This window comes from Argiope bruennichi, chromosome 1, assembly GCF_947563725.1.
Source record: "Argiope bruennichi chromosome 1, qqArgBrue1.1, whole genome shotgun sequence".
Classification (NCBI taxonomy): Eukaryota; Metazoa; Arthropoda; class Arachnida; order Araneae; family Araneidae; genus Argiope; species Argiope bruennichi.
The window spans coordinates 73491953-73519726 of record NC_079151.1 but is presented as its reverse complement, the minus strand read 5'-3'; the positions used below and the strand labels follow the sequence as shown (position 1 = coordinate 73519726).

The following is a 27774-nucleotide window of genomic DNA, read 5'->3' as shown; positions in this document are numbered from 1 at the left end:
TCAAAATAAGAGTATAAATAGGAAACGCTTCAATTATTTTTTTTCAGGTTCCGAAAGAATTAAAATTTTAACCCGATTGCTAAATAAATCTAATTGATATATCAGTATGGAATTTTAAAAATCCTGCTTGCCAGAAGATATTCTGTATCAAAATATAAAAGGATGGTCTTTATTAAATTTCTTATTAATGAGAGAAGGCCAAAATAAGGTATTCTTCGCAGTTGTAAATTAAGATATAACTTTCCTATTCTGAATTGTCAAAGGAAGAAAGAGTTTTTCCTATTATCAGAATTCCAATCATCAAAAAATATCTATACATTTTGATCATATATAATCAATGCCATCTATCAATCAATTTTAGAATTATCCTTAAATGCCTGTAACCAGAGAGCACAATTATCGCTTCGTGATAATTTTTTCAAATAGATGCATCTTTTTTTTTAATTCGTTGAATATGCCAGGTTACTTATTACACTTCATTCTAATATAAGACTAAAGTAAATATTTTAAAGAAATGACATATATTTTTAACTCATCTTTTCCAGAAAATGGTTCACTCTAATAAATAAATTAAATAAATAGTTTTGATAAAAAAAATAAAATTGAAGAAGTAAGCTGAAACAGATAAATTAATTCAATCACACGTTAATTAAATTAGTAAATTAAGTATTAATTACAATTAATACATTTTATATTTAATATTAAGTAATAACTTTTAATTAATAATATGATTGAAATGGCAGATATTTGGAACGCATATTTAAAAATAACAATAGCAATATTATTTGTTATTCAAAAAATCGTGGATTATGCATCTCTAATACTCGGACAGTCGGACTGACAAACTTCCTCAACGGATTTTGATCAAAATTTCGTGGGAATTTACAAACTTCGTGTAAAGACCACGTACCAAATTTCATCTATTCAACTCAAAGCGCTAATGAGTTTTCTTTACCAAATATCCAAAAAATGTGTTTTTCGAACTCTGGAAGGTCTAAAACATGTAGATTCGTCAAAACCTCAACTTCGAATTTTTTGACGATTGCATTACTTTCTCCATACTACGTATACAAGAAAGTAAAAATACATAATTTATAAAAAAGTTATAGTAAAAATAAAGTATATTTTTACGAGTTTATGCTATATGAAAAATCAAGCAACTGATGTCAGTGATCCTTTGATTAAACGAAATGTACAATTATCAATTATTTTCAAAACACTTTGTATAAGGAAACTCAAAGCGTTACTGAAGTTATAATTATACAGAAAAGATTCATAAAATTAAAACTAGCAAAAAAAAAAAAAAAATCATAAATTGCGCATTTTTAATGATTATTCGAACGCGAATACGATTATGATTTCTAAGATTAAACATATCACTACATTTACTTTGCCTAAGAGAGGGCATTTAACTTGTAAATTATACATTTTTCTTTGATTTATTTTTGATTTTTAAAGTAAGTGCTAATGAATAATACTTTACCCTTTCGTATCTCATACTATTTCTGTATTTAAATATTGGAACCTGTTTTAAATCAGAGTTCATTTAAAATTATTGTGAAAGTGAAACCTTATAATGGCAACGTTTCAATTGAAATCATTTACTAATCGATTCTATTCAATAAAATTGGAACAGCATACTTTTATTTTTGTAAATTCTTTGAATATAAAGACTGAGAATAAATATATTAATATCTGTTTAAAAAGTTTCAGTTAATACAAAACGTGTCCACAAAAATTTTTGTTACCGTTAACCGTGACTACAACTCAAAATGTAAACAAACTAATTTGTATTTCGATCGTGAATTGTGGGGAGATTTAGACTTTTCAGTTTTCAAAATGAGTGTTAATCAATGGATAAATGATGAACTTCACACTATATTAGGTTTCAGTGATAAATTTACTGCCGAATTTTTGTTAAATTTGGCTTCTAAGAGTACAAGTCCTGATGCCCTAATTGGCAAAATTAAGGATACTAGAACGCTGGATATAAACTCTAATGTTATTGAATTCGCTCATAATTTATGGGCAAAAGTACCTCATGCAGAATCTAAGGAAAAACCTGCTCGAGTACGAGAGAGAGAAATAATGGAAATATTGCAAAAGAATCAAAGTTATAAATTAATTGAAGATGATGATGATTACTTACCTGTTCAGGAAGAAAAACATTCAAAGAAATCCAAAAAGCGTAAGAATTTACGAAAGCGAGATTCTTCTAGCAGTGACAATGATGAAGCACCAGCAAAAATAGTAAAAAATTCTCCAAAATCAGATTCTGAAAGTGATTATGAAAAAATGGAAAGAGAAAGATTAGAAGATTTAAAAGAAAGGGATGAATTTTCTGCACGGTTAAAGAAAAAAGATAAAGAAAAAACAAGAAATATTGTGGAAAAATCAGACAGAAAAGCTTTTGAAGAAGCAGCAAAAAGACTTCGTCTTGAAGCTGAAGATAGAAAGAAAATCGTTCCCAAATTAAGAACTGAATCTCGGAGGCAGTATTTAGCAAAACGAAAAGATGACAAACTTATGGAATTAGAAGGAGATATTCAAGATGAAGAATATCTTTTTTCTGATGTAAAACTTACTGAGAAAGAAGAAAGGGAACTTCAATATAAGAAGAAAATCTTGGAATTGGCAAAACAGCATGATAAAGCTAAGGAAATGGAAAAAATTGATCGTTATCATATACCTGAAGCATCTGGAAAAGATATTAGCAAAAAGTATGAAGAAGTTGATGAGAAAGAAAAAGCACCAAATGCTGAGCAACTGAAGTGGGAACAAGAAAGATTAGGATTTGCCCGAATGACATTTGGTGCAGCAGATGCTAAAAAGAAACACAAAGAAAAAGAATATGATTTTGTATTTGATGATGCTATTGAATTTGTACAAACAATAAAAATGCCTGGATCTAAAGATGTCCCTGAACCTAAGGAAGAATTATCAGAAAAAGAGAAGAAAAAACTCAGTATACAAGAAACAAGAAAGAGTCTTCCAATTTATCCATTTCGAGAAGACTTATTACAAGCTATAGATAATCACCATATTCTCATCATAGAAGGAGAAACTGGATCTGGAAAGACTACACAGATTCCTCAATATTTATATGAAGCAGGATACACAAAAGGCAATAAGAAAATAGGATGTACTCAACCAAGAAGAGTAGCAGCTATGAGTGTTGCTGCTCGAGTTGCTGAAGAAATTTCTGTTAAGTTAGGTAATGAAGTAGGGTATAGTATTCGATTTGAAGATTGCACCTCAGAAAGAACAGTTCTTAAATATATGACAGATGGAATGCTTCTTAGAGAATTTCTTTCTGAACCTGATTTATCATCATATAGCGTTGTTATTGTTGATGAAGCCCATGAGAGAACTCTTCATACTGATATATTGTTTGGATTAGTTAAGGACATTGCACGCTTTCGTCCAGATTTGAAATTGCTGATATCAAGTGCAACCTTAGATGCAGAAAAATTTTCTCAATTTTTTGATGATGCTCCTATTTTTAGGATACCTGGTAGAAGATTTCCAGTTGATATTTTTTATACAAAAGCACCAGAAGCTGATTATTTAGATGCATGTGTTGTAACTGTACTACAAATACATTTTACCCAACCTCTTGGTGATATTTTAGTGTTTTTGACTGGACAAGAAGAAATAGAAACTTGTCATGAAATGCTTTTGGAAAGGACCAGAAAGCTTGGCTCCAAAATGCGTGAATTAATAATATTACCTATTTATGCTAATTTACCATCAGACATGCAAGCAAAGATATTTGAACCAACACCACCAGGTTCAAGAAAAGTTGTGATTGCCACTAACATTGCTGAAACTTCTTTAACAATTGATGGTATTATTTATGTTATTGATCCTGGATTTTGCAAACAAAATAGTTTTAATGCTCGTACAGGCATGGAGTCTCTGGTTGTTACTCCTATCTCAAAGGCCTCAGCAAATCAAAGAGCAGGTCGTGCTGGACGAGTAGCTGCTGGAAAATGTTTTCGTTTGTATACTGCATGGGCATATCAGCATGAACTTGAAGATAATACCATTCCAGAAATACAGAGAGTTAATTTGGGTAATGCTGTTCTTTTGTTAAAATCATTAGGAATAAATGATATAATACATTTTGATTTCCTGGACCCACCTCCACATGAAAGTTTAGTTTTAGCTCTTGAACAACTTTATGCATTGGGAGGACTTAATCACCAAGGTGAACTTACAAAGCTTGGCCGTAGAATGGCTGAGTTCCCTGTTGATCCTATGATGTCCAAAATGCTTTTAGCTTCTGAAAAATACAAATGCTCAGAAGAAATTCTTTCGATTGCAGCTATGCTTTCAGTAAATAATGCCATATTTTATAGACCGAAAGATAAAATTGTACATGCTGATACTGCTAGAAAAAATTTTTTCAGCACAGCTGGTGATCATTTAACTTTAATGAATGTTTACAATCAATGGGTGGAGTCAGAATATAGTACTCAATGGTGTTTTGAAAATTACATTCAACATAGATCAATGAAAAGGGCTAGAGATGTCCGTGAACAGCTAGAAGGTTTAATGGACCGTGTTGAAATTGAACTTGTATCAAATCCTTTAGATACAATGGCAATTCGAAAAGCCATAACAGCTGGTTATTTTTATCACACAGCTAGGTTATCTAAAAGTGGACAGTATAAAACTGCAAAACAGCAACAAACGGTTACAATACATCCAAACAGTGCCTTATTTGAGGATTTACCTAGATGGCTTGTGTATCATGAACTTGTCTTTACAACAAAAGAATATATGAGACAGGTAATAGAAATTGAAGGTGTCTGGCTTTTAGAGGTTGCACCTCATTATTACAAAAGCAAAGACATTGAGGATTCTACTAATAAAAAGTTGCCAAAAAATACTGGTAAATCCCAGGCAGATTTAAAGCGTCAGTATAATTAAATTTTACTTTATGAAGTGACTTCATATTGTATATTCTGTACAGTATCATTTATAATCATCAGAAATGTGTTACATTGATTCTTCTTATAATCGAATGAAATGTTTTAATATTTATTACTTGTATTTCTAAAAAAATAAATCCATCATTATGGAAATCAGTCGTTTCTTTATTACATTATCTTAAGTATTGTTTCATATCATATTTCAAGAAATGCTATAAATCTTTTAATTCTGATTTATATTGTATTTTAAAAAACTATTTTTATATAATTCAAATTTCCTCATTATAGTAAAATTTTTATTAAAAAAGAAACTAAATTCTATTTATTATTTTTATTATAAAAAAAAGGAGAAATATTCTACAGTGCAAAACAAAAAAATGGTTTAAATATATTCAGATCTCTTATAAACTTAATTCAAACAGCAATATATTCACATAAAATAATTTTTTTTATGACAATTCAAAAGTTTTTCATACAATTGATAGAAATTACACATGCTTTCAATTTGCTTATTGTTTCATTTATATAAGATGATTACTATTTTGGAAATTTTAATTTTAGAGATAATTTTAGTTTTTTTTCATGTAATCTTTTCTTTAAATTATTTTATTTAAAATGCACATTTTACAGAATTAAATTATATGCATGCATTTAATCTATTATTGAAGATACTCTTCAGTCCAATAATTAAGTTAAATTATTTCTATTCATATGCTATGTGAAAGTATCCAACTAAAAAAATATGGCATTTTTATACACTTCTATTTTAGTTTGATTTGCTTCATGTTCATGTTTTGCACTTCGTTCCTAATGTATTAAAGTTTTGAAATTTTGCACACTTGCATGCTTTTCTATGGGTGTAAATACCCTTTATATTATTATTAGAACTATAAAATCAGTAAATCTATTAATTTAATTTGATTCTTTACAAGTAGTGCTATTTGGCAGTGAAAAATCAATTATAAAGTATAATAGTGTAATAATAATGAATCATAAATTTAAACTGAAAAGCAGACCCCCGAAATTTTTTTAATATCTTTTTAGTACATTCTAATAAAAATTTATTTTAAAAACTACTTTTATTAAGTTTATTACAAAGACTTCACACATTTGTTGTAAAATAGGAATTTATGATAAAAGCAACCATCTGGAAGAATCTTATGAAATTTCATATAAAATTAGTACAAGATATGTGAAAAGTGTCTTTTTCTTGTACAATGCTCAATGTTCAATGCTTAAATTCAAAACGTTTTTAATAAAGAATTCAATACTTTAATTCTCTTATTCATACTAACATTTTAGCGCAAGTAAGAAAAGTTCTTTTTTTTTTTTTTTTTTTTTTTTTTTTCTATAACTACTTTTAGGCAATTTTTAGGTTTAGAAATATTCTTAAACCGAAATAAAAAATGTGTTAATTCAGAAAATTACTCCGAACTATATTTAATCAAGTTTGAACTCTCTCTCTCCTTTTTTTCTTTGCCATTAACCAGATATGAATTGCTTATTGTTTAATTTGTTCATTGTTCTTGGGGGTTTTTTTACATGTTAGAAATATAAGAATGGCTCTATGTGAACAAAATCTGACATGCTTTGGAATTGTGGACTTAATTGAAAAATCAGTCTTATTTCTATGTGGCATATTTTACAATTATGTACATACATAGAAATAATATTGCAAATGAATTATACTGTAAAACAATTTTTTGAACAGTGTTTCAGAATTTTCAGTTGAAACTGAGTAGGGTTTCTTTTTACATATGCTTAAAATCTTGGATTTTTTTTTTTTTTAAAATTCCTATTAAATAAAGGAAATATAATAAGTTTTATATCCATATATGTAGATTTTTTGTTTTGCTTTAAAAAGGTAATATCGGTCTCCAACTTAAAGTTGAAACATTTTTTTTTTAAATCTAGAATAATAGTTATATTTAATATTAGTCAACTTGTTAGATAATTGGAGTACAACACTACTTCATACATAGATAAAAAAACCTAATGAAAGTTCATGAAATCTAACCAAATATTTACTTTTGCATTCTAATAAAAACTTAGACTTAGCTTAATTAATAGTAGCTGTCTCTACTAAAAATAAATGATAAATAATGATTGTAATACCTTCAAAATGTAAGAGTGTACATAATATATTTAATCATTTTAAATGTTTTGATTATGAATAAAGTGAGCCCATTAATTATTAATTTTTTACAAAAGTTAATAATTAATGAGTTAGTAGGTACTAATAATTGATAATAGGTATTAATAATAGTTAGTATAAATAATTGGTGGTGGATGTAATAAATAACATTCTCTGGCCAAAAGGATGATCCACACTTTCATTGATTTTTTTTCTTCATTAAGAAATAACTGTTGCAAAAATTAAAACAGTAACAAAATTGCATTGTTTGTTTTATTAATGTTAATGGATTATGTTACTATTTAGATAAATATGATTATCATATATGTTGCTTTCTTGTATTAAAATTTAAGTTTTTATTTATATTTTAACTTTTTTATTTATTTTAGCCTTTGCCTGGAGTCTATTTATGCTCCAGGTCTCAAAATCTAAAATCTAACTGATTAATTAAATCTAATAACTGTTACTGAATATTTATATATAATAGTATAAAGAAATTAAAAGAAGTATTTGAAGTGATATTTTTCCTGAGTAGTGCAGAAAAAAAAAATTAGATATGAAAAATGCTGCTTTTTTATGACAATTGTGTATCTTCTTATTAAAATTGTTGTGAATTCAAGTAGAATAACTGCAGATTATATGATTAAGCAAGGAGGAAAAAATGAGTTTCATTTATTGCCAAGAGGGACCATTCCTTATATTAAAAGATTGGTACGAAAATCAGTCATTACTATAAGCAATGATGGACGAAAGTAAAAGGTTAATTTTTGAAATAGAGAAAGTATTAATCATATACATTTATGTAACATTTTATCTTGAGTTTAAGTTAAAAAAATTCCAAATACATTTGAAATAGTTAAATCTTTCCAATTTTAAATTCTACACATTCAAGGCACTCAACCAAGTCTTAAAAAATATCATATATTTTAAATGAATAGTGAACAAAATGGACAGTATTAAACACTGATGCAAATTACTGAATTTTAAATTTTAAATGTTTGTAAATGAATCAAATTTTTACAGAATATGGCTTTCCATTTAAATATACATATAGCAAAACTTCCAGATCAGTGGTAACTGGTGAATCATAATTTTTCTATTTGTCTAGAATGAAAGATTACTTGTAAAAGTATTCTGTGAAAATATAATTTTCTAATGTGCTCATTTTCAAAAAGAAAATCAATTCTGCAATGTCCAACTACATTAAATTATATAATAAGTTTTTCCAACTTAGATATGATTTTAGAAAATACTTAATTTTGAAAGAAGTTAACAATTGCATAGTGATCGTTTTGTTCATTTTTTTAAAAATTATAAAACACACTATTCAACACAAAATATAATTAATTTATGTTTTGTATTACATTATTTATTTGTCTTTAATGTATATTTTATAAGCTTATAATTCTTAAACAGTAATTTTAAGAAAATTATCCAAGATTAAAAAAAGTAATTTTAAACTATTTTGCTTCTATAATTTATATCTTCCAAGTTTAAAATAATTAAGTAAAATCAAATCCTGGATTTTTTTTTGTATATATATATATATGTGTGTGTGTGTGTGTAATAATATCTTCATTTAATTTAATTTAAATTGATTCCCTATTTTTTATTTTATATTAATCCCTTTTATTTAAAAATTTTCTCCTATTTCTTGATGCAAATACTACTTTTTTATTTAATTATTGCCAGCATGTACTCTAAAAATTGTTTTTTCTTTTCTTTTTTCTTTTTGTATGCAAAGGAATAAAAGTCCCTGGTGCATACATAGTTGTTTCAAAGATACCCAAGATTACTAAGTCGAACTGCGTCAAAAAAAAAAAAAAAAAATCCCAATCAGAATTTTGTAATAAAACCACTAAGGAGGAACAATTATGTCATTTTCACTCTTTTCTTCTGGTGTGAATGAAGGCATCCTGCCTTTGTCCTTGTGTAAAACTTATATTTCAAATGGTAAAATAAATTGAAATTCACTCAAAAAGTATCTTCTTTTTGCCCACAAATCTATTAAAATTATGCTACATATATATGTAATAATGTTTTTTTTTTAAAATTTATATCCAATTAATTTCCTATTTTTTAAATCTTAAATTAGCCCATGTTACTTTATTATAAAAAGTTCTCTTATTTCTTAATCTGAATCCTACTTTTTAATTTAATTATTTCTTACATGTGCTCTAAAACAAAATGATCGAGTCTGGAATTATTATGCTCTAAGTGAAGGGATAAAAATTCCTAACACTCATGACATAAATTCCAAATATACCCAAGATCCTAACCCATTTCCTAAATCTACATATGCCAGTCAAATCCCTATAAGAATCTCTTAGTAAAAATACTAAGAAGAAAATTTTGCAAACTTTTCTCCTTCAATTCAATTTAAACAGACACATTTCACCAATCTTCCCCTTGTAGAAACTGTGGTCTTCCAAGGAAGAACAAATTGAATTTAATTCCTAATTTGTTTTCTTGTAGACCACTCATCTGTAAAACTTTGTTATGTATCAACATAATTTTGCAGATGCATGGCCAAAAAGAAGAAACTTTTGGAATATATTTCAGTTTTTTTTCCCCACTGGAGCCATAATTTGTATAAGGGGACAAAAGGTGGAAAACATATGTTCGCACCAGAACACAACACATAGACAGAAATTTTTCCCTTCAGTGATTTTGCAATGAGAATCTGATAGGGATTTCATTGAATGGAATGCATAGGTGTTAAGCATTTTTAACCATTCATTTGCAATATGAGGATTAATCAAAAAAATTTTACAGCACTTTTTAGAAATAATTAAATAAAAAAGTGGGATTTCGATCAGGAAATAAGAGAAAATTTTAGAATGAAGTAACATTACATACATTTTCAAGTATAAAAACAAGTAAAAGTTGCTTTTAAATTCTTTGCATCACTCAAAGCAAAAATTTTAAAAATGACGACATTTAGATTTCAGATCTAACAAATGCATGCATATTCTAATTGAAAAGTGCTGAGAAATTTGAGGGACATACATTGACATTGTAAACAAAGTAAGAAAAGAAACAACAGAATGTCCTTGCTTTAACCATGGAAATGAAATATAACTGACATATAAATAAGGTGCTAAGTATTAATAGAATAATATCACTAAAAAACATTCAAATTAATATTTAAAATATCAAAAACAGAATTCAAATGTAGCAGTTAAATAAAACAATTTTTGAACTATTTAATTTATTATATAAGCTTAAATGCATATGAAGCAACCATTATATATAAGCATCCATTGTCTTAAATTAATTAAAATATCAGTTATCAACAATCTGTTTTTATCAACACTGGTTTTGAATTAATATGAAGTTACAAACTTAAAAATCCATTCAATAACTTTACTTATATTAGATATATTTTTGTTAATATAACTACAAAACATTTAGGACAATTTTTCAATTTGCCCTACAATAAGTGATATCTTGTTTATTATAGAGTTATCATAAAGACTGCTAATTTTAATCGCTCATTAGTTTTGGTTCATGAATAAATGAGTGTTAATGAAGTCTCAAGAGATGAATAATAAAACAATCAAACTTGTAAACTATGACAAGGACATACTTGAAAAACAACCCAAATAAGATCAGCAATCTTTACACAGCTCATAAGAAAATTGTAAAGGCCATGAAAGTAGTTTTAAAATGCAACAAAAGGTTAGAGAAACTTGCATTCCTTAGTATATGCATGATACTTTTCATTAGATGAAGAAATGTAGAATCTAGAAAGTACTGATTTGCAAGAAAGCACCTTACCATAAAATACATTTTTAGAAGAGATCTGTCTTGTCTTATTTTTATGAATAGTTTTAATATAATCTTAAAAAAAGAATAGATTTAGATGACTAGTTTGTGGGATATCTATCTATGTTATACTGATATAAAGTGTATTCAGATCATATTATATAATATATATTATTCTGCCCCAAAATATTGCTAATCTTTTCTTATTATAACTCAAATAATGACAATTTCTATTTATGAAGAATGACTGATGTTCTACTATATTTAGAAAAAAAAAGTTATTTGTTACTATAAGAAAATAGAATCTATTGAGTATTTTTTAAAAGGTTTTACATAACAGTTATTCGCACGGAACAAATTCAATAACATGAAAATATGTTAATCTAAGATTTCTAGATAATTGGAAAAATTTATTTATTTATGGTAGCATTTAAAAAAAAATTGCATGCAAAAATACATACATTTGGAACTTGTTCATCTTGAAGATTTTTACTAACTTTAATTGCATGACTTTTCATTACGAACGGAGTCTTGATACGAAAAAACTCACTTCGTAATTTAAATTCGCATTCTGTTGAATTTTCGTCATAGCATACTTTGTAAATCTTGTCAAAATAATCTTTGTAATTGACAAACCATCCACTTTCCTCTTCTAGCAAGATCGACATAACGTGTTCTTGTTTATATTTACATCCGCTGAGATTCGTTCTTGCAGCATCGCTGCACTGCAGTTTCGTTTTGGCGATTTGTTAATATTATATTTTCATATTTGGCGCCGAAAAAAATAAATACATAGATTCAAATTGTTTATGAATGCAATAATAAGAAATGCTTGATAAGATGCAAATGTAAAATTAGTATAAAATAATAACAAATACGTGTGTTAAAATAATAGTGTTAAAGAATTTCTGAATAATTAATATTTATATTTTTAATGCATTGCATTTAATATTTATTTAAAATAAATATATTTTTAGTCTTTCTATTGTGTATTGAAAAGTCCTGACAGAATTTCATTATCTAGAGAAAATAAAACTTACAAGATAAAATATTTAACTGTAACTATCATTTTAAATTCATTGTAATGTAAACACACATTTTTATTTTTCGATTTCTTACCAGAAGAAAACACTTTTACCAGCAAAAAATACCTTTGTTAATAGTTTTTATTTATTTGTTTAATTTTGAAGTAAATACAATTTTTTTATTAATAATACAGTTTTATCTATAAAAATATAATCCAATGTCGCGAGCGAAAGCGAATATTGGAGAAAGTTCGATTAAATGTATATTTTATAGTGAGTTTCATCACACCACTGGACCTAAAATCACATTTCAGGCGAGTTGTAATTACGATGAATTATTTATACATATTTGTAATTTTTTACTCTAACCTTATATTAGATTTGTCTTAGTATATTTATACATGTGTGTATAAGATTCTGATGAAAATATAATACAGTTTTGAAACTAGTAAAAAAAAAAAAAAAAAAATGTATTTAGTTTCCTTTTGCTTTTAGGTGTAAATATGCGAAATCAATTTTAAGTCTACATTGGAAGAAACTAGAATTGTTGAGGTGTACAAATTGCTTTTATTTTATTGGAATATAATAAATCTTTTTGTATTAATTTCTTGCTCTTGGTCATTTGATACAAATAAGTTTTTGAAATGAAAATAATAAAAATGAAATATGTAATAGCAATAATAAAATGAAATATGTGTAAAATAGATATTAATGTTTATTTTTCTTATTTGGATATAAAGTAGATCATTTATTGCTAACCAATAATGTGTTTTGTTTCACAGGTTCCTGTTGACTATGTTTCCAAAGAATTATTTGATTCCTATGTGTGCTATATTATACCCAAAGAAGAACTTCAAAGAAAACTTATTACAGTGTTTGTTATTTTACTGATATCTTGTAACAAGAATTTTTTTTTAGTTGTTTATAAATTTTTTATTTTTATATAGTGCATGTAAATTTTCTGTTTATACCACATTTTAGATATATAATGTTGTATTTTGGGGGTTCTTACCTGCATTTTTTGTTCAATGTTATGTTACTTTTTTTATGAATAGAAGTTTTAATTATGTGTTAATGAACAACATTGTTTTGTTCATTTAAAAAAAATGAAAATATAATTATGAAATTATTAAAATTGGGCTATATTTGATGTGCTGAATTTTAAAAAATTTGTTAAAGATAAAATTTAACAATTGCATGTCATCCAAAATGTTTTAGTTACTATAATTACTATTTGATTTTCTAAAATTCTAATAAATAAATTATATATTTCTCTGTTTAGAGACATACATATGTATTTCTATTCTGTTTATATATTTCCAGGAATGCTCGAAAAGGAAAAATCATAGGATATCCAATACATATTGAAAATGCCAAATATCCTAGGAATAGGTTGATCTTTAACCTTTGTTTTGTTTGTGATGCATCAAAACGTACTATGCAATATGAGCCAATAGTACGGAAATTAGCAAATTATTTAGTCAAGCTAGAAGTAAGTTCCAATATGTATCAAAACAATATTGAAAATTTATATGGCAGATAAAAAAATAATGATAATTATGTATCAATTTATTTGTATTATAAGTTTGTCTCAAAGGAATAATTGCAGCTGCATTTTATTAATTATATAAAGTTGATTATATAAAATAACATCAATAATCTTGAATTGAATGTGATTTGCTGTAATTACTTTTAAAAACATTTTTCTTTAAAAATCATCAAAGATATTCCTGGTTTGATGAATGAAAAATTGTGTAACTTTTCAAAAATTTCAAGGGAAAACTGTTCATTTTTTTTTTTTTTTTTTTTCTAGCTAGAAGATGAATTTTTATTTCAAGAACATACAAAAGCTCAATTACCTTCCATTATGGTTAAAATCAGAGAAGAGCTTAACAGAACAGGAAAGTGTTCTATTCCTATTAGTAAGTTTTCTTTACAAATAATGTATAGCAGTTAGATTTTATAATGACTATTTTTAAAACTAATGATTATAATCTTTTGAAAATGATATTTGTTGCCTGAATTGTTTGTTATTCAGTTGTTAATTTATTATAGAATTTTTATGGTAACTAGTTTAATATGTTTTGGGAGCCAAAAAATTGAATTAAAAATGATACATTTCTTATTAAATTTATTTATTTTTAATATTAATGATGCACATTAAGGTGGAACGAAAAAACGAACTTTTGATTTTTAATTTGGAATGATGCGGAAAAGTTGCCTTTAGGTGTAGATAAAATAAATTATAAATATGAGCAATATTAGAGTACGTCTTGAGGTACCGCAAGAGTGTTAAAGTTTCATAAAATTGAAATTTTTGCTACATTTTAAAGTTTTTTTACAAAATAGTCAACTTTTGATTTTTAATTTTTAATAGCATGGAAAAGATGTCTTTTGGTATTATAAGATAAATAAAAATTATAAAATATATTAGAGTGCAACTTGTGGTTCCACAAGGACGTTAAATTTTCATAAAAACACACTTTTTGCAACTTTTTAAAGATTTTTGCGAGCCTCGATTAGGAAACACAAAGCTTTAAACAGGAGTTATAATATGAATAGAAAAATAAAAACAATTTTAGTCTTGCATTGGTATGGCATCCAGGAAGCTGAGTCATCACTGAAATGGATGTTTTGAGGTGAGGTGGAGTTATGTCTGCATTTGGTGATGAGATCAGAGCTGGTGCCGAGTTCAATTGAGTTTGAGTCTCCGCTCTGTCTGTTGTGTAAAGATTAACGTAACTGATTTGTGAATTTATGTGCTTGTGTACTTTGTAGTTAGAAAAAATGACTCAAGTTAAGTTTGTGAAGACAAGACAAATGTCAGAATGTCCTGTTTTTGGGAAATTTGGTGATTTGCTTGAAATTGAACTGTCAACTTTCGAATCTGTTATGAAGTGCTATTGTTATATTGGATATAACCTCAAAATTGCTTCAGAGAAGGATCCTTCTGTAAGGAAAATATGTGACACTTTAGTTAGCAAAATAGAACAAATATGGTCAAGAGCTTCTATTCCCATTATTTTTAGCAAAAGAATTTTACAAATGATAAAAGCTTATCATGCTAAATACAGGAATTTATTAAAGTCTAAAAACAGAGAAGTTCAAATAAGTTGGATTCCAATGTCAGAAAATTTAGAGAAGAAGCTAAACGTTTGTTTGATATTGCTGCCTGTAAATGTGAAAATTTTAATTCATGCACTTGCATGAAAGAAAACAAAATACCAGTTATGGAACAAGAGTTTCTAAATGATCAATGCTCTAATAGGGAAATGGTTATAGATAACATTGATGTAGTTACCACAAGCGCTTTGCGGAAAAGAGAAAGAAGAAAAAATAAACTACTACAGAGAATAGTTAAGTTTAATCAAGAACAGCAAAAAATACTAATGTACCTGAAATGGTTCTTGACAGAGCTGAAGAACATCAGTGTTCATTAAGAGAGCACACACAAAAAGAGACAGACCAACCAAATCCATCAAATAGACAAGAAGAGATAAAACTACCAGACCCTTCGAAACTGAATGAAGAGAAAACACTCAAATTATTGGCATATTAAATTGCCATCTGTAGCTTCCATTGCTGACCTTATCGGAATATCAGATAGAGCTGCTGCAGCTATAGTTAGTGCTGTTTTACAGGACTTGGGTGTAATCACAGAAGACAAAATCTATGTATAGACAGGATGAAAATTAGAAGAACAAGATCAACAAATGGAAGAGTTATCATTAAAGAGTTCTCATTATACTCAGATAACCGGAAATAGAGGATTGTTTTATGTTGGGAGAAAAGACATAACAATTATTCAGGGAAAGAGAAGTAGTAAGTTGTATAAGAAAGTTCTTTCAGAAGTGCATGTTTCACTAATAGAGGACCAAACTCAAAGTTTTTAGGTCATGTAATACCTAAATCTGACACCAGAAAAGACATAGCAAACAGTATACTGGAATTTCTGAAAGATAGAGAACACAACAATCAACATTTGAACTTTATTGCTGTTGGGTGTGATGGAACCGTTGTAAACACTGGGTATAATAATGGTATGATTTCTTTCATGGAAAAGGAAATAAGACCTTTACAATGGTTAATCTGTGTGTTCCTTTGTAATGAGCTACCATTGCGACATCTTTTTTGTCATTTAGATGGTAAAATGAAAGGACCCAATAAGTTTAAAGGCAAAATAGGTTAGCAGCTAGAAAACTGTGCTTGTCTTCCTGTGGTTACCTTCTTGCCAATTGAAAATAACCTTCTTCTTCTGAAGACAAAAATGATTTAAGTACTGATCAAAAATATCTATTGGATATGTTTTTCGCTGTATCAAGTGGAAATTGCTCACTAGATGTATCTTTAAGAAACCCTAGAAAACTTGCTCACTCCAGGTGGTTGACATTAGCCAATCGCTTGTTTCAATTGTATAAGGCAACTGAAAATCTTAAGACTGGCTGAGTGCATTGTGAAAGTGTCTGTGTGGTTTAATATTAAGTTAATACCATCATGTTCGTATGGTTCCAAACGTCTGTTTAATCTTATCTCATATTCACGCTATTTCTCTGACGATCGCAAGAATTTTATATACCCGATTATTCAAAGAAATAGATACTTTGCTGCTCCAGAAAATATCCTTTTATCTATGCTAAATGATGAACGTAAATTTGAAAGAGAACTTGGTTTACAACATGTTTTAAAAGTAAGAACAGAAAGTAGAGACATAGTTAGGAAGTTCAAAGTTCCAAAGCTAAACTTCGATGCAAAGGATTACATGGACATGAACTCATGGTCTGAAAATGACGTAACTGAGCCCCCCTTCTTAAAACTTATTTCCAGTGACTCTTCCAAAGACTTTATATTGAAGGCATCTGTAGTTGAACCAAATTATATAGTGGACTCGGTTATCGAGTTTCTCCGGCTTCCTCACGCACAAGTTATCGAAAGAGCTGTAAAACTGGTGACCGAATTGGCCCAAAATGTCTGTGGTTGAGTCGCAAGAGAAGGATACATAAGAGCAAAAATTAACTCATGCGTGAATATATCAAAATTTAATACAAAAAAAGTTTAATGTGGCAATGAAGTAGAAGAAAAGACTTTGAAGCATTTGTAATCATTAAGGATGCAAAAGTAAGAAACAAAATTTAACATTCAATGTATATTTTTTGTTATTATACTTTGTAATTAAGAATTTTTTGAGTTGTAGTGCTTATGTATGTATTTTAAACCACCTTTTGTAACATCATATCCAAGAAAAATTCATAAAATTCTTTTACCAAAGTTTATAATTTTTCAATTTTACAAACTTTAAGTTCTTTGCGGCACCTCAAGATGGGCTTTTGTACTATTCTTTATTTCTATTTTCCTTTCCTATTAAAAAAATACTAACTTTCAGTAGCTATCCTACATCTTTGACATACTGTTATTTCAAAGTAATTGTTATAAAGTAATAATTTTAAGTACATTATTAGCTATTTATTTTTTATTTCTTGCATAATTTTATTTGTGAATAATTGTTATATAATTTGTACAGTAGCTATTTTAAATCAATTCCTCTTTTGTTGAAATGAAAATGGTCTTATGTTATTGTTTATTTGATAAGATAATTTAAAGAATTGTATCATCTTCTTTATTTCTAGATGCTTCAAATACAATATTTCTGAACGTAATCAGAGTGTATCCAATGCCTCCTCAAGTAATGGATCAAGATGTTCCTATATTTACCGAACGGAAATTTCCAGTTCCACCATCAGATTGGGATATAACCATGCAACAGGTATGCTTTTTTTTATTTCATTCAGCACTGCAAAATTTTCTATATTCTATTTTTGCTTTACTGTTACTTCAGAAAAATCTTTGTAACCAAAGCTTTTAAAGTAAAAATTTCTTGCATATTTTTTCAGTTTTCACTAATTATAATAAATATTATTTAATTTTCAGTTATTTATTAAATTTATTCCTTCTCTGAGAATTTGTATAGCTAATTTTTTTTAAATGCTTTGAGTGTTTTGCAGATGTTTAAAATGCCATTGATTTTTTTTTTGTAAAATGAGCAAATTGACCATATTAAAAAAAAATGTTTGAGTTTATTTATTTTTAGCATTTTTATTCTATATAAAACAAAGACCATTTATATTACTAGTAGTTTTCATTGTTATATAAATAACAACTGGATATGTACTTTGTGAGTAAGGCATAGTAAATCAGATTTTGTTGGCTTATTGGAGGAAGGATGTTTGTACAAATTGTGCAACAAAAAATATGAGCCAGATATTTTTCACTTTGCCTATAAAAAAAATCCTTACTGTCTCCCTTAGAAAATTTAATAACAGAAATAACCAAATATTTTTCTGGATTTTTTTTTCCGAATTTAATAATTGATTCAGCATATTCAATATTTATGAATTGCAAATACGAATTCTGTTTCCAATGTAGTATCTCAGGTTTTCATAGAAGTGCAGATTATTATTCAAGTGATTTCAATGTATCTTAATTTAAAAATCTGTAATGCAATGCACATGAGTAACGTAAGAAGAAAACCAATTGGATATTTGTTTGTTTTATCTTCATATTGAGTGTCATAAATTTGAGATCTATTGTTCATTATGCTTTTGTAAACAAAATCTTTGAAATTAGGTGATGAGTTCATATATAGCATTTTGTTGCTTAGTCTTGCAAAGTTTTTCCTAAAAGTATGCCTAGAACTGACATTTCTATGATTTTCAAATTGTCCACTAGTTATTTCAAATGTGGATCATTCTATTTTAAAAGTAGCAAAAATACATGGGGAAATTTCTTTATTATTACTATATGCACAAAAGTTTAAAAAAAATAACTAAGAATCATTACAATTTGGTTTTAATATGATAGTGTTGATTGGCTAACATATTATTAATGTTTTGTAGGTACTATTTATTTATGCATAGTATAATATGCATAGAAAGAAAAAAAAAATCATAATACTACAAGGTAGAACATTCAGCCTAAGGCTCCGTATTTGGCTCTCAATTATTACTTGAGAATATAGATACTCACAAAGAAAGAGTTTTTTGCAATTTTAATTAAATTGTTAATTAATCAAAATTTTATCATTTCCCCCCATTAACTTTGGGATGCATTATTACATAAAAACCATTTTTATATCTCTTTAAAATTATAATAATAATAAACTTTTTCGGGATGCCAATTTTATTTCATACAATGTTTTACCCTTATTTAAAAAAATATTTTAAGAATATTTTGAAATATGCTTGCATTATATTATCTGAAATTATATTATCTGTGTTGTCATCGTATTAAACACGTTATTTTTTATTTACACATTATCACTTGTATATACTAAGGTGCACATTTTTAAATAAAAACAAAAGTTGAGGAATCAAGCCTAAATAAATCTATATTATGATGATTAAGACTAGATATATGATTCCTTTTATAAATTGTTTTTGAATGATGCTCAATATCTTCTTGTTTCGTTAAGATGGGCTAAACAAACAAACAAACAAACAAAAATTGCATTGATATTAGAAAATTATCCTTGTGGCGCAAGACTTCCGTAAAATTTTTCCTGCTTGAAGAATCTAAATAAAAGAGTTTACAACTCAACTTCTTAATAACCTTAAAATCCTAAAGCTGAATTTCTTTTTTCTGACTATTTTCTTTATGGTGCATTATTTGGAAAGTCTACAGTTTTTTTCAGTCCTGCAAGTCCATCACAAAATAAGCAACAAAAGAGATTGAAATAGTCATGTGATATTCATGAATGCTATAAAATATATTAAATTCATATGCTTCATGCATTAGCAGATAATAGAAAAATAAAGTAATTAAAACAGACAAAAGTTTTAAAGTAAATAAAACAATTCTTTCCTAAGTACATAGAATTGTATAGAATCATTAAATACACACTGAGCACTATTTAATGTAACTTCTTCACTATGTTTTTTGATACCATGGTTTATTTACATCATTTCATATGTTGTCTTTTGTAATTATGATTGAAATGGAATAAGCAAATTTAAATAAAACAAAATTATTTCTTCTGCATTGAAAAAAATTATGCAAGTTTATTACATATAATTGAAATTGAAGAAAGGAAAATTGTATTTGATAAGACAAAAACCAAGGTTTTTTTTCGTGTGGTTTTGGCAGAGAAATTTAATAAAAAAAGAAAAGAATAAAAGAAAGAAGGCAGAATCAAAATCAGTATTGAACAATGAAATCTTGCTATTGGTATTCTATAAATGAGTATAGGCTCCACTCACGTTTATGTCAAAACAATAGTGCATGATTTATAGATTTTGATTTTAGATGGGAAAAAGAGGGAAAGAAAAAGTACCGAAACAGTTTTTAAATCAAAATGTACATTAAATTTCTACTAGTTTCAAAGGCTGTTGTGGCCTGTTGGCAGTCTTGATTGTAGGATTGAATGGTTTATGAACCCAAATTTGTTTTTATTGAAGTTCTAAAATATATATTTGTCTATTTGATGCACAATAACTCCATCATGTGTTAAACATCTTACTTCTAGTGTGGCAGGAATTCTGGGAAAAGTTCTTGGTTCAGATAACATCTTCATTTAATTGACATGCACCAAAATATATGCAATTATGTGTAAAATGTATGCAAAATTATCCTAGTATATCTTTAAAATAGAATGCTTATCTAATTAAACTAAACTGATTTCTGTTCAAAAGAGCATGAAACTTTTTGTCCTTTCTTCCCACATGCATGAATAATAAGGCTGTATATACTATTTATATATTTTAAATGCCATTTGGAATTCATCTTATTGTAGTTAACATTTAATTATTAATATACAGATTGTGGTTTCAGCTATATGGTTAATGTTCTGAATAAAAAGTTAATCCTAGACTCTAAAATAGAAATTAGTCACAATTCCCTTCCATTTATGTGAAATGAATTTATAGTTGCATTTGATTGCTAACATCAATAAAGTTGATAAATATATAATTAAGAGCGTGACTGAAATTATTTGTTTTAGAAGAGATTGACCTTGTGAAAACTAATATAATTGTTTCTTGTGCTATTTGTTGCTTTAGAAAGAGCTGCTTTATTACAATTTTCATTCTTATGGATTTTTCTTCAACTAGCTTTGCTTGTTGTATTGAATTATGTTCTATAAACTTTTGTTTGCATTATTTACAAAATTGTTTTTATTTCCTTTTTGTAATAAATAATATTTCCTATGATATAATAATGAAATATTCAATATAATATGTTTGTATGTATATGCTTATATTTCATCACATGTACTAATAATACAAGAAGAGTGTTCTACAGGTTAGACCATTAGATTTGAAGCTTAAAAATTCTGTGTAGATATACTTTGGTGTCTGAGAATATGCAAATTTTTTAACTAGAATCACAATTAATTAAAAATAAAGTGAGATTTTAACATATTTCCTATAATAATTGTAAAAAATATTATTGTACAAAAATACATTTTACACTTTTCTTAAATTGAAAAATTATCTTTTCAATGATATTGGTTTAGTTACCATAAATTATCAAGATTTAATTAACTTCTGAAGATGTTTTTAAGTATATTTAACAATATTTTTATTTTTGTAAGTGAAACCAAATCATTTTCACTTTTGCAACTAATTGCAGAGCAATTGTTTTCCCTCTTCCACTGATAATTATCATGATATAAAGATTTTGATTTTTTTTTTCTGTTTGAAGCATACTTTAAAAGAATATATGTAAATTATAGCTAGCATTTAAATTTAGAAATAAGCAATTATATTTTTTTGCACATACATTTTTATGTTGCTGCACTCATAGCTTAAATGTTTCTTCTTATTGTAGTTTGTTCAATTTTTTTCTGAATGAATCAGATAATTTTTTTTTTTTTGAATAATCCTCTGATTATTAACATAAATTATAAATAGAATATATTTTGCAGTACATACAAAACTACAATGTTGAATTATTCTTTTTCCTTTTCTTGTATATATTTTTTTATGAATGTACTTTGATTCTGCAGTTTTGATAGTGGATTAGTTGAAGTTAAATAACTGCCCATTTAAAATGAAATCTAAAATCTCAGGTGGAGTGACAGAAAATTAAATCAGTGCATAGTACAATGAATGTTACTCTGCAATATTCTAAAATAATATGAGTTACATTTGTACAAATTATCAAAATTTGAAGTTTAAAATAGTTTGATGAGGAATCTATTAAGACTAAGTTACATACAAAAGATTCAATTGAAATTTTATGAACCAATAATTTAGTGAACCAACTAGTCATCAAATTCAGCTGGTATAGTATATGATGGAATATAGACTTATATATACATTTATATGTATTTAAAAAAGTGAAATGTTTGTGATTCTAGATTGTTATTGTTTCATTATTGTCTGCATAAATTTTTGAATAGTAAAATAAAGTTTGTATTGTTTATTAATTTTTGTTTTTTAATGCTACAGTGGGATTTGACTGTAATGCTGGTAAGTCCGGATTTCAAATCAATGCATGCTATTTATATTTTTTATTCTTTGTTGAAAATAAATTATAGTCCATTATTTTTTAAAAATCTGTTGTAAATATCTTGAGTATTTTTCATTTTAACCAAAATTTTCTATTTAGAATAGTGGTAAGTAATTTGTTATTTTAAAGATTATGTTCTCTCTTACTCTTAGCACTCTCATACTCATATTCTAATATTCATGTGAGAACATTTATTTGAGAGTATTATTGTGCATACAAAGTAATTAAAGGCTGTATAATTTGGCTACACAAAAAAATGGTTATAACTTTATTCAATAAGTAATTATGTTGCATATAGAATATTGTACAGTGGGTCTAAATGATGGCTTTGATGCTAATACACTGTAAAAAAATAGCTAGCTTTTAAACAATATTTTATTTTCATTACATTTCAGCTCTGTCTTTTTACTATATGCATTTTCTGTACTTGCATTTTTTTTCTATAAATGTTCGAAAATTTTAATATGTGTTTGTATAGATTTTTTTTTTTTTTTTTTTGTATATATGCATCAATGCTTTTTTGTATATATGCAAATGCTTTTCAATGCATTTTTTAAAAATAATTTTATGATGTAATTCAAATTAAAATTCTCTGTATGTGAAATGCTTATATAATATTATTGCTTTTACTTAATGTCTGCATGGAGAATTTTCATTCCCTAACTCCTTTTTGATTCTACATTAATTGAATTTGCAAATGAATAAACACATTTAGTAATTTGATTAAATAATCTAATTATCATTTAATAAATTATCATAGTTTCTTATGTTTGTATCTACATGTGCAGATTGAAATTTATGATGAATTTATTACTTAGTTTTTTTAAATAATGCTTTGTCATATTCATAGTTTAATTGTATTATGAAATGTCTCTTGATAAATATTTCTTATTTTGAGTGTATTGAATATTCTTTTAAATTGCGTGGTCTAAACTTTTCAATATAAAATATTAAAATATATTTGAATTTAATGTAACAATTGTTTAAATTTTTTTTTTCATGCATGTTCTGTAGAAAGTTTTTTTTTATTGAAGCACCATTTGTGATTATTTTTTCCCCTTTTCATTTGTTTATAGATTTTGCCATACATAGATGGTTTTAGGCATGTAGCTAAAATTGCTGTAGAAGCTGGTGTTGAAATTCATCTTGTGAAAGCATTTATACAGAATATGGTGTAGGTATACATATTTTATTATTCTTCAATTTAATAATTCTTACAATAAATTTATGTATACAATATGCCACTTAAAAAAATGAACATAAAAGTATTATTTTTATTGGTTCATTCAGATTCTCAAATATCATCTTTTTCTCTTCTTATTATGTATAAATTTTCAAAGACACTTTCTCTTGATAACACTTGTTGAATATGAATTTAAAAATAGACTATTATATCATTAGACTGTAAGTCGACTCACTTTCTTGAAATTTTAAAATATATTTTCTTTATAAATATATTTTATTCTATGATTATTAAAAGATTTTTATACTAATACTGTCTAACAAACTGCAATTTTATTTTAACGTATAAAATCCAGTGCTGGGAAGTATGGTATTTATGCTTTATTAAAAAAAAAGGTGGTAAGAAATAAAGAGCACCAATTATGAATTACTTACTATCTTGCCTACTATGTATTATTACTTTTAAAATTCAGATAACAATTTATTACTTGAAGTTTTATTTTTCTCCAATGTTTCATTTTGTCTCAAGTGAATAAAATATTAATAAATTCATTTGCTTATACTTTAATTTCAGTTACTATGGTGTAGTTACCTTAATCCCAATATTTATGTATTCCAATGTGTATATCCCTACACCAAAATTGAATGAATTGGCTGATAATTGTAAACTGCAAGAAGAGTGTGTTCAGTATGTTGCTCGTCAAGGTAAGATCTGAATCTTGCTACATTGTTTCTTAAATATTATCTTTTATTTTTTTCCTTCAAACTATTTGAAATATTTTTTAAATTTCATTTCTTTCAGGTTGCCATAAACCTTTTTTTAGATCTATATTCATGTTATACTGTCAGCTAACACCACAAACAAATGTTAAAACTCTTTGCTTACGTAATAATCCTCGTGCTTCAGGAATTGATGAAAGGTAATTTTTTTAAATTATTATTATTATTATTATTATTTTGCTTTGGAAAGGAATTTATTCTTAACTTGCCTTGGTTTCTTATTTATACTTCTTATTCAATAATGTAAAATTAGGAGGAATTTTATTTTCCAGGAAACTTATACAGTTTGGACTGATGAAAGGTATTATTAGACAGCTTCAGAAATATCCAATCCAAATTTCTTCAGATTCTCATGTAAAGCATAGATCTTTGTTAAAATATTTCAATGGCCATTATAGCTTTGAAGAAATATGTTGTAAAACAGGTATAGTATGCAGTATTAATATTATTGTTAATTGGCATATTATGAAGTAATTAAATCCAATCTTTACTTTATAATGACTTTCAAGTGAAATTAAATTTATTATTAATTTTCTGTCAAAGGAAGAATTATTATTACTTTAAAAAATGTTGAAAAAATTACATGTCTATGTTAAACAAGATATTACAACAGTTGAAATATATAAAAATATATTCTTGAACAATTTTATGTTGAATTGAATTCTTGAACAAAATTATGTATCCATGTTTATTAATTGTTATCTTCTAGCATAAGATATTATAATAGTCAAACAATACAAAAAGTATTTTTGTAATATTTCATATTGGATTGATTTGTTGAATAATATTGTTTCTATCTTAATGTTTTCTGACATCTTTTGTAATGCATGTTCAAATGTGCTAAACGAACCATTTCATATTTTGTATATAGCCGTTGACTTTACAGATCTATCATCAGAATTCTATTTCTCCTGTTTAAAATTAAAGAATTTATAATTTTTTTATGCTTGTAATATAATATGTTTTATAAACCTATGTACTTAATCACAGGCCAGGCAAGGCAGATTAAAATATTAAATTATTTTGATCAGTTTTTACTAATTTATTCAATTTTATTGCTCTTATTGAACAATTATTAATATTGATTCTTTTATCTCGTTCCACATTCTATTATACTGTCCACCAATCAAAATAAATTGAGAATTTTTGCAGTTTCTTATGAAGTTAATCCATAGGTATTTATCAATATGTGATTTAATTTTGTTAAAATATATTTGAATAATTTATTTAATCCAGAAATAATATCTCCTTTACTAAACCTAGGTATAGATTATTTTTGGTAGAGTAAATAGGAAAATATTTTAAATAAAGAATTTTTTTTTTTACTATCAAAAATTTTGAAATTTTATATAAACCTGAATTTTAGTTAAAAAAGATAATTTTTAACAGTGCATTTAATAATATAGAAAATTCCGGTATGTCATAGATTGTGATTCATATATATTTTTGTAATTTCCTATTCCTTGTGTGTAATAAAAGACCAAGTTTAAAAATATTTTTATTAGACAGTTAAGTTCAATTTAAAATGTTATTCTAATTAATTTTTGGCTACTTATAGTCCAGTGCTTATTTCGGTATCTATAAAAAAAACTTGCATCTCCCATTCCTTTTTATTAGCAAAAGTCTATTTCATAGTTTGTCAAAAAAGTATTTATTTTTCTCTTGTCTTGGGATATTTGATTTAAAACATATTTATTACTCTCTGTAGCTCTGGAAGATTTGACTTGGTATCGTGATCTAAAAATGCAAAATATTAAAAAAAATCTTGATTGCCTATGGTTTTTTTTGTGGCAATAAATAAAATTATTTTAGTAAAAAATCTGCCATTGTAGAATAAGATATGCAATTTGACATACTATTAATGTTATGCCAAAACACACATTATCAAAGTCCTGTCTCATCCTGGGAAATTATTTTGAAATCAGGAGATAGAATTTTTTTTAAATGTATTTTTTCTTTCCCCATACCACAACTCTTATACAGCCTAATGGACCAAGGCATAATTTCTTCAATGAAGAAAAATAGCTGAGCAATTTTGAACTTTCTTGCAGAATTAATTTATAACAAATTGGTAAAATAAAGGTTGAAAAAAGGGAAATAATCTCTTGTGGTTCGGGAAAAATTACATTATTTTTGACAGTTTTTATGACATTACTACACAATCAGTTTATATGTGTTGTTAAAGCTCTTGAGTGTATAAAATATGTTGATAGAGTCTCCAGAGGAAGAAAAAAAAGTTTCTGCTCTATTGTAGATAATTTAGCAAGATTTGTTGCTGGAGTAGATAATATTGATGAAAATAATATTGAATTAATTAATTGTGGTAGCAATGATCCAAACTTTGACCTATTTACAGAAAAACAAATCTTAAGAGGAATATTAAGTTATATAGTTTTATAATTATATAATTTTGAAGAAGAGTGAAATTGAAAAGGAAGATACAGCCATGGCACAGCTCTTGCATACTTTTGTTAGGATAATTCAGCATCTATGGGGACAAAATAATGCATAACTTTGGAATAAATGTTAGTACAAAAAAAAAAAACTTTAATCACAAATTAAAAGATGTCATAAAGCAAATGCATGCATCTACACATACAATTAATTCAGCAAATGCAAATTCGAAGATATACGGTTATTAAGTCACAATTATTTGTATAAATACCATAATGTAATTTTAAAAAATTTCAAACCTATTTTGATTCTTTTTGTGTTTTAAATTCTTTTTATTTCACTATTTTGCAAATTATCCACTAAATTCATTTATCTGGAGTTGATGGACCACCAGTTTTACAGATTATCAGGAGTTTACTGTATAAAAATGAAGCAATGTTTCATATTTTGCTTATCCATTCTTTAAAATGTTCGCATTATGTATTTATTTTGTTCAGTAATAAAATTTAATTACAATATATATTTTCTTTTCTAGGATTAAGCTATCAGGATCTAGATGAACGAGTTGAAAAAGATCAGCATGTTGTTATATGCTGGAAGTAATAATATATATTTTGAACTTATAGAGTAAGACCTGAAGCAATGGAGAGATATATAATGTTGCTGCAGTTTGTATTATATACTAGTATTTTATTAGATTTGGCATTTGATATTTAAATAAAATGTAAATGAAAAATTTAAATCAAATTCAATTTTCTTAAAAAAAGATAAATAATGATATTTGTTTATTTCAGTATGAATGGAAAAATGTTATTTGATTGTCTTTTTGTAAGCATGTTATTTTTTTAAAATACATAATGTTTAACTAAGAATTAAATGTTAACTTTTTAAATATATTACTGTTGAATTTTTTTCAAATATTTATTACAACTTGATTAATGTACAAATATGAATAGATATTTATTTTTGTGTCTGATTGTTTAAAGTTTTGTTTTTGAAAGTGGAATTCCTAAAAGAAATGTTTTTCGACATCTTTTCAGAAATTTTTCATGTA

General features: G+C 26.3%; 3 protein-coding genes across 7 annotated transcripts in view; 2 read left to right on the top strand and 1 right to left on the bottom strand.

The window, feature by feature from the left end:
* LOC129975745 (N(6)-adenine-specific methyltransferase METTL4-like) overlaps nt 1–11573 on the bottom strand; it is a 40749-nt gene extending 29176 nt beyond the window's left edge. For 3 of the 4 annotated variants that reach the window (XM_056088937.1, XM_056088954.1, XM_056088946.1), the window contains exon 1: nt 11301–11573. In XM_056088937.1, the coding sequence (XP_055944912.1) occupies nt 11301–11507 (207 nt within the window). In that variant the 5' untranslated portion in view covers nt 11508–11573. The remainder of the gene's footprint in view (nt 1–11300) is intronic. The other variant, XM_056088963.1, reaches the window with a different exon arrangement.
* On the top strand, nt 1770–5045 carry LOC129975736 (pre-mRNA-splicing factor ATP-dependent RNA helicase DHX16-like). Its single transcript, XM_056088925.1, has one exon. It carries the CDS (start codon nt 1840–1842, stop codon nt 4933–4935), a length of 3096 nt encoding a protein of 1031 aa, XP_055944900.1. The 5' UTR covers nt 1770–1839; the 3' UTR covers nt 4936–5045.
* Nucleotides 11574–11939: 366 nt separating the features above from the next.
* LOC129975724 (GATOR complex protein NPRL2-like) lies at nt 11940–27774 on the top strand. 2 transcript variants are annotated; one of them, XM_056088904.1, is made up of 11 exons: nt 11940–12178; nt 12647–12738; nt 13188–13356; nt 13678–13786; nt 17489–17625; nt 22304–22324; nt 23441–23538; nt 24121–24251; nt 24349–24466; nt 24599–24750; nt 27256–27774. In XM_056088904.1, the coding sequence occupies exons 1-11, from the start codon at nt 12083–12085 to the stop codon at nt 27321–27323; spliced, it is 1191 nt and encodes a 396-aa protein (XP_055944879.1). In that variant the 5' UTR covers nt 11940–12082; the 3' UTR covers nt 27324–27774. The 2 variants fall into 2 exon arrangements, with proteins under 2 accessions (XP_055944879.1, XP_055944888.1); XM_056088913.1 differs by lacking the exon at nt 22304–22324 and having other exon boundaries at nt 11941–12178; nt 27256–27676.

What these genes read in the sequence shown, in the direction of transcription:
- LOC129975736 (XM_056088925.1), top strand. Translation starts at nt 1,840, where the DNA reads ATGAGTGTTAATCAATGGATAAATGATGAACTTCACACTATATTAGGT.
- LOC129975724 (XM_056088904.1), top strand. Translation starts at nt 12,083, where the DNA reads ATGTCGCGAGCGAAAGCGAATATTGGAGAAAGTTCGATTAAATGTATA. An exon ending in CAAAGAAAACTTATTACAGT is followed by an intron (nt 12,739 to 13,187) that starts GTTTGTTATTTT and finishes ATATATTTCCAG; the next exon opens with GAATGCTCGAAAAGGAAAAA. An exon ending in GGGATATAACCATGCAACAG is followed by an intron (nt 17,626 to 22,303) that starts GTATGCTTTTTT and finishes TTAATGCTACAG; the next exon opens with TGGGATTTGACTGTAATGCT.